The sequence below is a fragment of the Babylonia areolata genome, chromosome 28 (assembly GCF_041734735.1).
Source record: "Babylonia areolata isolate BAREFJ2019XMU chromosome 28, ASM4173473v1, whole genome shotgun sequence".
NCBI classification, from domain to species: Eukaryota; Metazoa; Mollusca; class Gastropoda; order Neogastropoda; family Buccinidae; genus Babylonia; species Babylonia areolata.
Window position 1 is genome coordinate 10,258,900 of NC_134903.1, and position 13,394 is coordinate 10,272,293.

The 13,394-nt window shown below is 48.8% G+C and overlaps 2 protein-coding genes across 2 annotated transcripts in view; both read right to left on the reverse strand.

Annotated features, from left to right (window-relative positions):
- LOC143302115 (uncharacterized) overlaps positions 1-6,262 on the reverse strand; it is a 69,582-nt gene extending 63,320 nt beyond the window's left edge. The window contains exon 1 of the mRNA XM_076616654.1: positions 4,984-6,262. Within this exon, the coding sequence (XP_076472769.1) occupies positions 4,984-6,134 (1,151 nt within the window). The 5' untranslated portion in view covers positions 6,135-6,262. The remainder of the gene's footprint in view (positions 1-4,983) is intronic.
- Positions 6,263-6,675: 413 nt separating this feature from the next.
- The window catches only part of LOC143302117 (uncharacterized), a 52,205-nt gene continuing 45,486 nt past the window's right edge, over positions 6,676-13,394 (reverse strand). The window contains exon 2 of the mRNA XM_076616663.1: positions 6,676-8,390. Coding sequence (XP_076472778.1) covers positions 6,823-8,187 — 1,365 coding nt within the window. The 5' untranslated portion in view covers positions 8,188-8,390 and the 3' untranslated portion in view covers positions 6,676-6,822. The remainder of the gene's footprint in view (positions 8,391-13,394) is intronic.

Here is a 13,394-nt window from a genome sequence, read left to right on the forward strand (position 1 = left end):
GCGTCTGCCTAGGAAGCGAGAGAATCTGAGGGCGCTGGTTCGAATCACGGCCCAGCCGCCGATATTTTCTCCCCCTCCACTAGACCTTGAGTGGTGGTCTGGACGCTAGTCATTCGGATGAGACGATAAACCGAGGTCCCGTGTGCAGCATGCACTTAGCACACGTAAAGGAACCCACGGCAACAAAAGGGTTGTTCCTGGCAAAATTCTGTAGAAAAATCCACTTCGACAGGAAAAACAAATAAAACTGCATGCAGGAAAAAATACAAAAAAATGGGTGGCGCTGTAGTGTAGCAACGGGCTCTCCCTGGGGAGAGCAGCCCGAATTTCACACAGAGAAATCTGTTGTGATAAAAAGGAATACAAATACAAATACAAATGTGTGTAAGAGGGGTGTTGCTGCATTCTGTACAAGTGTGTTACTGTATGCACAGATGACTTACTGTAGTCACATACATGTGTGATATTGTACGCAGGCATGTTACTCATATTCAGGCGAGCTGTAGCTGTGTTAATGTATGTGCAGGTGTGTTCTTGAATGTACAGGTGGTTTTTTGCATATATACACATATGTTATTTATGTACAAGTGAGTTACAGGTGTGATATTGTATGTACAGGTATGTTACAAGTGTGTTACAGGTGTGTTATTGTATGCACAGGTATGTTATTCACTTGTATGCATGCTTATGTTATTGTATGTACATATGCAAATGTGTACATGTGTATGTTACAGGTGCATTATTGCTTGCACAGGTAAGTCATTGTATGAACAAGTATTTCAACAAGTATGTTACTGTACGTACAGGCATGTTTACTGTATTTATACACAAGAGTGGAACTAATGTACAGGTATGTCACTGTATTCATACACAAGAGTGGAACTAATGTACAGGTATGTCACTGTATTTATACACAAGAGTGGAACTAATGTACAGGTATGTCACTGTATTCACACACAACAGTGGAACTAATGTACAGGTATGTCACTGTATTCATACACAACAGTGGAACTAATGTACAGGTATGTCACTGTATTCATACACAAGAGTGGAACTAATGTACAGGTATGTCACTGTATTCATACACAAGAGTGGAACTAATGTACAGGTATGTCACTGTATTCATACACAAGAGTGGAACTAATGTACAGGTATGTCACTGTATTCATACACAAGAGTGGAACTAATGTACAGGTATGTCACTGTATTCATACACAAGAGTGGAACTAATGTACAGGTATGTCACTGTATTCATACACAAGAGTGGAACTAATGTACAGGTATGTCACTGTATTCATACACAAGAGTGGAACTAATGTACAGGTATGTCACTGTCAGTCTGCTGATCAGTTACTGTATGTACAGGAGTGTTGCTGAATATACCTGAAGGTATGCTTCCGATGAACAGTCACGAATCAGCCCTATATGTACGTACATATATGTATATGATTATCATAACCTTGGTGAAAACATTCAACAGGATGACTTGCAGCAAATTAATCTTCAAAGAAAATTAGTGCAAGTCATCAATAATATAATCATATCCCCCCCCCCCCCCCCCCCACACACACACAAATGCAGTGAACAAGTTGCAAACACCCACACACACACAACACCCTCATAACCAACCCAGACACACGAACACACCCACCACACACCAACACCCCCCGTAATACAACCCACCCCCACATCTACACACAACCCCCCCCCACAACCACATCCCCATGAACCCCCCCCCCTCCCAATCCCCCTCCCCCCCCAGCCCCCCCCCACTCCAACACAAATACACCTCCACGACCATACCCACAAACACCCACTCCCCAAACCAACCAAATCCCCCCCCCCCTCACCCTCTCCCCCCCCCCCACCCCCACCCCCGACAAAAAAAAAAAAAAAAAAAAAAAAGAACCAACCTTTTTTCAAAGTTCAAACAAAACCAAAGCTAACGCCAGTAACAGTACAAGTTCAGTACCACACTGCAGAGCAATGCCAGTACTCAGTGACATCCGAGAGCACAACTTCATTAACCTTGTCTCCATAATAAAAGACCACAGACACGCCATGTCATAATAACCAACCCCCTCTCCTGCCAGCCGAAAATGGCAAGCTCTCTAAAAACTCAACAGAAGACCTGCAGGCAATCTTGAGAATGTCTTTATTAGACCAGGTAAGAAAACGGTTAAGCCGTGTATGTCTTGCTCCTTTCCAGTTATGTGTGAAGTGAACAAAACTGTTTACCTGTGAATGTCTTCATTATACGTCACAAGACGGTTAAGTCTTGTGAAAAAAAAAAAATTTTAATCTGGTTATGTGGAGCAAGCAAAACGCCTGCAATTTTTTTTTTCTTCTGGTTCCATGAAGTGAGCAAAACAATCCTTACCTGAAAATGTCTTAATAAGTTAATTTAGAAAACAAGACAGTTAAACCATCAGTAAATTTTTGTCTTTTATTTCTTCATTTATGTGAAATAAGCAAAAAATACAGTCTTTACTAGAGAACATCTTTATTCCACAACAAGGAAGTTAAACCATCTGTGAAATGTTTGTATTTTTTTTTTTTTTTTTTTTCAGGTGTGTGAAGTGATCGAAACAATCTTTAATTGAGAATGTCTTCATTAAGCAACAAGGTGGTTATGCTATTAGTAAAACGTTGTTTGTTTTGTTTTTCTGTTTTTTGTTTGTTGGGTTTTTTTTCTGTGTGAAGTGAAACAAAAAGTCTTTACCTTGGTGTTTTCCATCATAAACCCCCTTATAAACCTTGTTCAGGTTTAATTGACATTAAAATTGATTCTGATTCTGATTCAGATTCTTCACACACACACACACACAAACACACACACAACTAAACACACACACACACACACACACACACACACACACATAACAAACACACACACACACACGCACACGCACACGCACACATACCAAACAAACACACACACACAAACACATACACACACACACACTCACACGCACGCATGCATACATACACACATAATAAACAAACACACACACACACACACACATAACAAACACACACACACACACACACACACACACACACACACACACAAACACACATAACAAACAAACACAAACACACACACACACACACACACACACACACACACACACACACACACACACACACACACACACAAACACACACACACACACACACACACATCCACGACACGACACAACTCTCCTTCCTTAACCGCCTGGACTCCCCCCACCCCCACCCCACCACCACCACCACCACCACACCCCCTCAAACCCTCCACCCCCTTCTCGCCACACCCCTAACCCTTTCAGGAAAACAGATCAGGTTCTCTGAAGGCAGTTCAAATGGTCCTGGTGGCGGCAGCTTCGACAGCACCTTACCTTATCATTTTCTATCTCCTTTAGAATCTCAATACCTGGTACAAAATAGCTGCTCATGTTTGATAATGTATTCTAGTCCAAGGTGCAAAACAGCTTCATTGTTGACAAGGTGCGTTGTTGTTGCTGTTGTTGTTGTGTTGACAAGGTGCGTTGTTGCTGTTGTTGTTGTTGTTGTTGTTGTTGTTGTTGTTGTTGTTGTTGTTGTTGTTGTTGTTGTTGTTGTTGTTGTTGTTGTTGTTGTTCTTCTTCTTCTTCTTCTTCTTCTTCTTCTTCTTCTTCTTCTTCTTCTTCTTCTTCTTCTTCTTCTTCTTCTTCTTCTTCTTCTTCTTCTTTGCTGTTGTTTGTTCTTTGGTTTGTTTGTTGATGTTGGAGTGTGTGTGTGTGTGTGTTGTGTGTGTGTGTGTGTGTGTGTGTGTGTGTGTGTGTGTGTGTGTACTCCTAGAAGTGTTAGATTGCAAGCTGCTTTTTCTGTAGGGTGGATTACAGCAGCGTATATACATATGAAATACAAGTTTTTGGGGGTTTTTTTGTTGTTGGTTTTTTTACAGGGTGTATTTCATCATATCGTATTACTTTTTGCCACAACAAATTTCTCTGTGTGAAAATAAGGCTGCTCTACACAGGGGGAGAGAAAGCGTCATTTGCTGAATACAGCGTCACACTTTTTTTTTTCTTCAGTCTGTGATGTTTTACGATCAAAGTGATTTTTTTTCCCCCATAGAGTTATGCTTGCTTGCATGGACAAGCTTTTTTGTTGTTGTTGTTGCTGTGGGTTCTATTACATGTACTAAATGCATGCTGCAAGTGTACGGGACTTGGTCTATCATCTCATCGTAGAAACCACAACCGTGTTTTCATTAAAGAATCATAGTTTGTATGTTGTGTGTACATGGTCGCTGTGGGTGTATGTTCAAGTCAATGTGTGTGTGTGTGTGTGGTGTGGGGGGGGGGGTAAATACGCAGCCATGAGACTTCGTGGTGTGTGTTCATGCTGGAGTGTGTCATGTGCTTGTAAACAAAACATGCATCAGATATTCTGGGTGACGATTTCAGCTGACTGACATTTTAAACTATATTTATATTCATGTCAACTAATTTTTCGAAAGTCCATTCATGCAAAGAAGCAAACAATTAAAAAAAAAAAGAAAACACATACACAGACACACAGACACAGACACAGACACACACACACACACATGTATTAAACACGTGCACTTGCAGAGACAGTATTTTACAAACTTAAATATCATAACACAGCCACACCAAACATCTATACTAACACAGTCAAACACACACACACACAAACACACACACACAAACAAAAAAACAACAAAACACACACACACACACACACACAATCCCTCCCCACCCCACACACACACACACACACACACAAAGTGACAATCCTCCCTCCCACCCACCCCTCTCTCACCACACACAAAAAACACCCACCCCCAACACACAATCACAAAAACACCACTCACTCACACCCACCCATCCACATTACACCCACAAAAACACCCACCACCCGCCAACACACCCACAAAAACACCCCCCCACACACACACTGACCCACCCACCCACACACACACAAACTCACCCAGAAAACCCCCCAGGCCACAGATCAGAAGCGGAAGCAGTAGCAGACAACGACGACAGCGAAGACGAACGGAAAGGGATGGCACCGACAGACGCCGGCCGCCTGGCACGGAGGTTGCTGCTGGTCTCCCTGACCGGCACCACGTCCCCCTCCACAACAGCATCCTTCCCCCTACCACCACCACCGCCAACAGCGTACGACGATGACGACAACGACGATAACGAAGACGCCGGCCGCTGACGATGACCCACCTTCCTCGGTGTGCTCGTCGCTCGCGTTTCCGACAACCGTTCCGCACTGGCAAGAAAACTGCTCTCCTCCTCCTCCTCCTCCTCCTGCATCTCCTTCTTCTTCCAGGAGTCTGTTGTGTGTGTGGCTTGCTCCGCCCTTCGATGATCGGAAGAGCTACGACCCTTCCTCCCTGACCGAGTGACCGAAGGTCCGTTTTGGAGATTCTCTGCACCACCACCACCACCACCACCACCACCTTCGGAGGATGTTCCAGACACAGCAACAACACCTGTGCCCACTGTCCCCACTCCCATCCATTTCCCCAAATGGCTGACATGTCGGTTCTGAGCAGGATCGGAAGAAGGAGGTGGAGCGTCCTCATCGAAGCTGAGCCGCCGTCGGATCTGCTGGGCCGTTTGTTTGTCACTGTCGTTGTTGTTGTGGTGGTCGTTGAGGCCTTCGGCGTGGTTCATGAGGCCCTGGACGATGTAGGCCTCCTGGCTGACCCTCAGGCACACCTCCTGGTGCAGACGCTGCACATTGCTGCGTAGTGACTGGACAGAGTCTGCTCCCTCGTCCCTCGCCCCCCTGCTCATTCTGGTGATGTCTGTGGAAGACCTCGACCTTTCTCGTCCTATACCACTACCACCACCACTCCTCTTCTCATCCGCCGAGGACAGTGAATCTTTGCTGCCTGTCTTCCAGGAGGCTCCCTTTCCCTTCCTCGTGGCGGCACAGCTGCTGTGAGACTTGGTGGAGCCGGACAACGATGACGATGAGAGCCTGGACGAGAGGTGGGGAGCTGAGGAGGGTCGCTGCGATGTGGGTTTCTCTTTGACAACCTCACCCACCACCACCATCCCCTTCGCTGCAGCTCCCCTTGACAAGGGTCTGGGCTCTTCCAGACCCTGTCCCACCATCTTCAACGACTTCTGAGACGATGCGACACTTTTCTCCCCTCCTTCCCTCGCCTGGGGCGCAGTGGGGGGTCTTCGGATGACCTTCCGCTGGGCTGGTCTGGACAGGTTCGAATCACCGCCTGTCTGTGCTTTTCCTTCAGGATGACTGTCAGGGTTATCCTCAGGTCCCTGGGGGTGTCTCTGGGCAGGGAGGGGTCCTCCTTGCTGAGGTGCACGGCCTTCATGGGGGCCGGGGAAGACATGCTGGCCGTGGAGGTCTGGGAGCTTGGCCGGGACTCAGACCTCCGGCCTCTCAGCAAAGACTTCAGCTTGTCCAGGGAGAGGACATGGCCATCCTTGCTGAGCTCCACCACTGACCCATCGTCACTGTCCACTGAAAACTGCGGCTGGATATCAGGCTTTGACCTGGTCTGAACAGGAGGTTTTGAATCCTCGCCGATATACCTGGGGGAGGTTTTTTTCTTGTGAGGAGGAACCTGCATGTGAGAAGAGTCTGTGTCCGTTTCTGTCATCACCACCCTCACTGACCCACGCTTGATGATGATCTTTTTCTTCAGTCTGGGATGCCGCAGGATCTTGGCCACCTCCTCGTCTGGCGGCGTTTCTTCCGTGCTGCCGTCCCCATCCCTGTCAGGGGCAGCGAAGCCTCTTGTCCGTCCGTGGGCAGCGTCTCGGTCTTGGTGTGCCTTCAGACGCTGATGGTTCTCTTGCTGCAACTGCTGTGCCGCCTCCTGGAGCAGAAACGTGCGCGTGGCGGCGTGGCGGGGCGATTCCAGAGATGCATTGCTCTGCACCGGGCTGCTGGGAACCGACCTGGAGTCATGCTTCTCTCCCGTTTCTGCGACAGCAGCTGCGTCCAGTGCCCGCGTCCATCCTCTTCAGAAACTCCACGAGGAGAACCTGCAACTTTCTCTGAGGTTCTCCTCACAGGGTCTGCACTGCGGGGCCGCGCTTTGGCCGCCCGTGGTGAGGGGTGGTCGGTGAGCTGCACGTTCGTCTGGACGGGTCTGGGCGTGGTGCTGCCTGAGGATGGGCCCAAGTCGTGTTCGGGAGGGCTGTTGCCCGCGTAGCTCTCCCTCGGGGAGAACTGCTTGTAGATGGCATCCTTTTCCCGGATCAGGTCCCTAGCTTTCAGGTCGCTGGCGGCCAGCAGCAACGCAGGCACAGACACCGGTCGGTCCGCCTCGGTCCTGTACGTCTTGAGCGAGTTCTCCGCCACCTGGGAGTTCAACGTCCTTATCATCGTCGTCGTCGTCGGCAGACTCCAGTCCCTCTCGGGCACCTCGTGGTGGAAGTGCTCTAGCGATGAGTGACACCTCCTGCCACCACCACCACCACCACCAGCGGGAGGATGGTCGTCAGGCCGGAACGTCACCCGCTTGGGACTGGACTCGGGGCTGAGGTCCCCGAGGGACGATGCCGACCACGCCCGCTCCAGAGCCAGGCTCATCTCCTTCAGGTCCCTGGCCAGGAGGTGGCTGTAGCTCTCAGAACGACGCCTCGGGGAGGTGTGCTTCTCCCCGCGTGGCGTCAGGAGCAGCTCTGTCTCCACCTCGTCGTCGTCGACGTACACCTCCCTCACTCCGTCAATGACGACAGCGTGGCCATCCACGAACATGCCCCCTGCTGCCTCCAGAGCGATCATCTCCTTGTCCGTCCTCGTGCGCGCCTGGTACCCTCCAGGCCGTCGCCTCTCCAGGCTGTTGACAGAGAACTGGACCTGCTCCCCGACGTCCTTTGCCTCGCAGAAGCTGAGCTGCCTCCTGGCCACGATCCGAGCGCCGCCCGCCGTCGCGTTCTTCTCGTGCTCCTCGCGGGCATGGCGGCGCGTCTTGGAGGACGTGATCAGCTCCCTCAACGCCTTCAGCTTGTCTGTGAAATCCAGCTCCTCCGTGGAGGTGGATGTCGTCAACTCTCCACGGCCGACGGGCCTCGACATGGGCGTCCTGCCCTTGTTGTCCGACCACCTTGACCTGGAGGACTGCGTCTCTACGGAGACGCCCCCTGCCGAATGAGGTCGTCGGGGATGCTGCTGCCAGGGGGGATCACCCATGGTGACTTTCCTGGCTCGTTTTTCATGGGGGTGGAGGTTTCAGGTTTTAAGGAACAGTTGTGAGCTGTGGTGCTCTGGCCATTGGTTTCCTGTGGCGAGAGTCGGGGCACGGGACGGTGTGTGGGGGAACGACTGAGGAAGGGTGTCTTGGTTTGCTAGTGGATACCGTGCTGGCTTGCTTTCTTTGTCCGCTGTGTTCTCATCTGGAACGAAACCAGAGGATACACGTAACTGTCACTGCATTCGTTTGTAAAGTAGGCTACAAACATTCACCACACACACACACACACACACTTATGAACGCGCACGCGCGCACGCACACACACACACAAATATGAACACACACACACACACACACACACACACATCATCATCATCATCATCATCATCATGTGCATACCAAGCTTCCACTTGGAGGTAGGTATACGTCATGACCAACGTTGGCATAAATGAGAGGTGAGTTCTTTTAAACAGGCACCCCATCGCAAACGCAAATACAGTTTTAAAAGTTACTATTTAATGCTTCCTCCATTACTTTCATGGAAAAATCTTGGCTTGCATTTATTATTCAGTGCGTGTGTGTGTGTGTGTGTGTGTGTGTGTGTGTGCGTGCGTGTGTGCGTGCGTGCGTGCGTTCGTGTGCGTGCGTACGTGCGTTCGTGTGTGTGTGTGTGTGTGTGTGTGTGTGTGTGTGTGTGTGTGTGTGTGTGTGTGTGTGTGAGAATTTCCCTCTTGACTTTTATCACCTCCTTCGATGAAAGCAATAAACGCAATAAAACTGACAGGTGTCAAGACAATAAACAACAAAACAAGGCTACAACACCCACCCCACTATCACCACCACCACCACCACAACAACAACTACCGTCACCACACCACTCACTATCACCACCACCACCACCACAACAACTACCATCACCACACCACTCACTATCACCACCACCACCACCACAACCACAACAACTACCATCACCACACCACTCACTATCACCACCACCACCACCACCACAACAACTACCATCACCACACCACTCACTATCACCACCACCACCACCACCACAACAACTACCATCACCACACCACTCACTATCACCACCACCACCACCACCACCACAACAACTACCATCACCACACCACTCACTATCACCACCACCACCACCACCACAACAACTACCATCACCACACCACTCACTATCACCACCACCACCACCACCACAACAACCACTACCGTCACCACACCACCCACTATCACCACCACCACTACCACTACCACAACAACCACTACCGTCACCACACCACTCACTATCACCACCACCACCACCACCACAACAACAACTACCGTCACCACACCACTCACTATCACCACCACCACTACCACAACAACTACCGTCACCACACCACCCACTATCACCACCACCACAACAACTACCATCACCACACCACTCACTATCACCACCACCACAACAACTACCATCACCACACCACTCACTATCACCACCACCACTACCACAACAACTACCGTCACCACACCACCCACTATCACCACCACCACAACAACTACCATCACCACACCACTCACTATCACCACCACCACAACAACTACCATCACCACACCACCCACTATCACCACCACCACCACAACCACAACAACTACCATCACCACACCACTCACTATCACCACCACCACCACAACAACAACTACCATCACCACACCACTCACTATCACCACCACCACCACCACAACTACCGTCACCACACCACTCACTATCACCACCACCACAACAACTACCATCACCACACCACTCACTATCACCACCACCACAACAACTACCATCACCACACCACCCACTATCACCACCACCACAACAACTACCATCACCACACCACCCACTATCACCACCACCACCACCACAACAACTACCATCACCACACCACTCACTATCACCACCACCACCACCACAACAACTACCATCACCACACCACCCACTATCACCACCACCACCACCACAACAACTACCGTCACCACACCACTCACTATCACCACCACCACAACAACTACCATCACCACACCACCCACTATCACCACCACCACCACAACCACAACAACTACCATCACCACACCACTCACTATCACCACCACCACAACAACTACCATCACCACACCACCCACTATCACCACCACCACAACCACAACAACTACCATCACCACACCACTCACTATCACCACCACTACCACCACCACCACCACAACTACCGTCACCACACCACTCACTATCACCACCACCACTACCACAACAACTGCCGTCACCACACCACCCACTATCACCACCACCACAACAACTACCATCACCACACCACCCACTATCACCACCACCACAACTACCATCACCACACCACCCACTATTACCACCACCACCACAACCACAACAACTACCATCACCACACCACTCACTATCACCACCACCACCACCACAACAACTACCATCACCACACCACCCACTATCACCACCACCACCACCACAACAACAACTACCGTCACCACACCACTCACTATCGCCACCACCACCACCACAACAAACACAGTCACCACACCACCCACTATCACCACCACAACAACTACCCTCACCACACCACTCACTATCACCACCACCACCACCACAACAACAACTACCGTCACCACACCACCACCACCACCACCACTACCGTCACCACACCACCACCACCACAACAACTACCGTCACCACACCACCACCACCACAACCACTACCGTCACCACACCACCACCACCACCACAACAACAACTACCCTCACCACACCACTCACTATCACCACCACCACCACCACCACCACAACAACAACAAACACCGTCACCACACCACCACCACAACAACCACTACCGTCACCACACCACCACCACCACAACTACCGTCACCATACCACTCACTATCACCATCACCACCACTACCACCACAACTACCATCACCACACCACTCACTATCACCACCACCACAACTACCGTCACCACACCACTCACTATCACCACCACTACCACCACAACAACTACCGTCACCACACCACTCACTATCACCACCACCACTACCACCACAACAACTACCGTCACCACACCACCCACTACCATCACCACCACCACAACTACCGTCACCACACCACTCACTATCACCACCACCACCACAACCACCACAACAACTACCATCACCACAAGTTCAACTCCCCTTCTCAACAACCAATCAACCGTGTCTCGGTGGCTTACACGGCGTAAAGAGCAAACACAAACATCCCTCCCCCACGTGCCACCAGTGCCATTGTCCCTCCTCTTTCTACCCCCCCTCAAGACACCTAGGATCCAATCCATTGGCCACAGCCCAAATCTCGTCCAACACACACACACACACACACAAGTTTCAAGTCTCAAGTTTTAATTAGGGAGTATGGAGGATCACTACAAAATAATGTTTTCATACCCAGAACAAGCATTTCCAAATATACACAACAATGTCACATAAAAGTTGAGAAAACCCAAATGACTTTTAACTCCAAAAGTGCAGCTAGGCAACATTTGCAAATCTAATCATCTTACTTACAGCTAAAATGACTTCTTTTCTTTTTTTGCCTCCTTTGAGCATACTGCAAAAATCAAAAACCGATTTTGGAGACAAATATTTTTTTTTTAGAAACATATCTATTTCGTAATTAGGGCATTCCATTATGAAATGAAACTCAACCCCAATCACAGACATGTTACAAACCTTGCAAAGCCGTTACTCTCGTGGTATGCCTTGGAATCTATTTCCAGCTTATGATTACTACTTCGAAATCTGAAAAAAAGCTGATAACACACACACACACACACACACACACACAAAGCTATAGGGAGCATTCTGATTTGGCTTATGACATACCTCTACCTTTGTCAAAGGTTATGCAGTGTTCTTCTCTCTCTCCCTCTCTCTCTCTCTCTCTAGCAAACCACCAAGAGATTTTTTTATTCACGCCCTTATCATATCAAGATCTTTTTTTTTTTAAATCCTCCCCCCCCCCGTCTTGTTACGTCATGGTGAGTTTACGTCATCGCGCTGTTTACGTCACGCTGCCGCCGTTCTTCACGTCATCATGATGACACTCAAACTAGAACGGACAACAGAACCACCTTGCATTAGTCAAATCAACACCACCACAACTGAACAACAACCACCACCAATCCCACAAACATTGAAGAAAGTCCTTCCACACACTTTTTTTTTTTTTTTTACGTCATATGCTTTATACGTCATCGAGTTCTTCATTCATGCTGACAAATCACACACAAACCAACCAGAATGAAAACACAACCACCTTGGTCGAAGTCACACCATCACCACCACCACCCACCAACACCACAAACACCACATAATCCCCCCCGTCAAATACCTCGAGCCTCTCCTCAGCCAATCAACTGATTACCGTGTTTTCGCGGTTCACACTTGCAAGAAAAAACAAAAACATTGCTCGCCACACGCACTGCTCGCACAAAGTTTTCTGCCCCCCCTCCCCCACCCCTCCCCCTCTCCCCTAACGAGACCGATGAATGCCCCGGCACCCCAATACCACACCCCACCTCCTGTTACGTCTATAAAAAAAAAAAAATGTATATATCCTTCGTTATACTACGGGCCTAAAGCTAAGTCTGTCACACACATCAATACACGCGTGCCTCTTTCACAAGCTTTGTCACGCGCTCGATGATGGGGGAAAAAATCCAAAAGGGGGGGGGGGGGGGGGGGGGGGGGCACCTTAGAACGTATAATAAAATATACTTCTTACGCTATCACCTCTGCTCATTATTATCATAATAATGATAATAATAATAAGTAGTAGTAGTAGTAGTATCATCATCATCATCATCAGTAGTAGTAGTATCATCATCAGTAGAAGTAGTAGTAATAGTAGTATCATCATCATCATCATTAGTAGTAGTAGTAGTAGTAGTAGTAGTAGTATCATCAGTTGTTGTAGTAGTAGTAGTAGTAGTATCATCATCATCATCATCATCAGTAGTAGTAGTAGTAGTAGTAGTAGTAGTAGTATCATCATCATCATCATCATCAGTAGTAGTAGTAGTAGTAGTATCATCATCATCATCATCATCATCAGTAGTAGTAGTAGTAGTAGTAGTAGTATCATCATCATCATCAGTAGTAGTAGTAGTA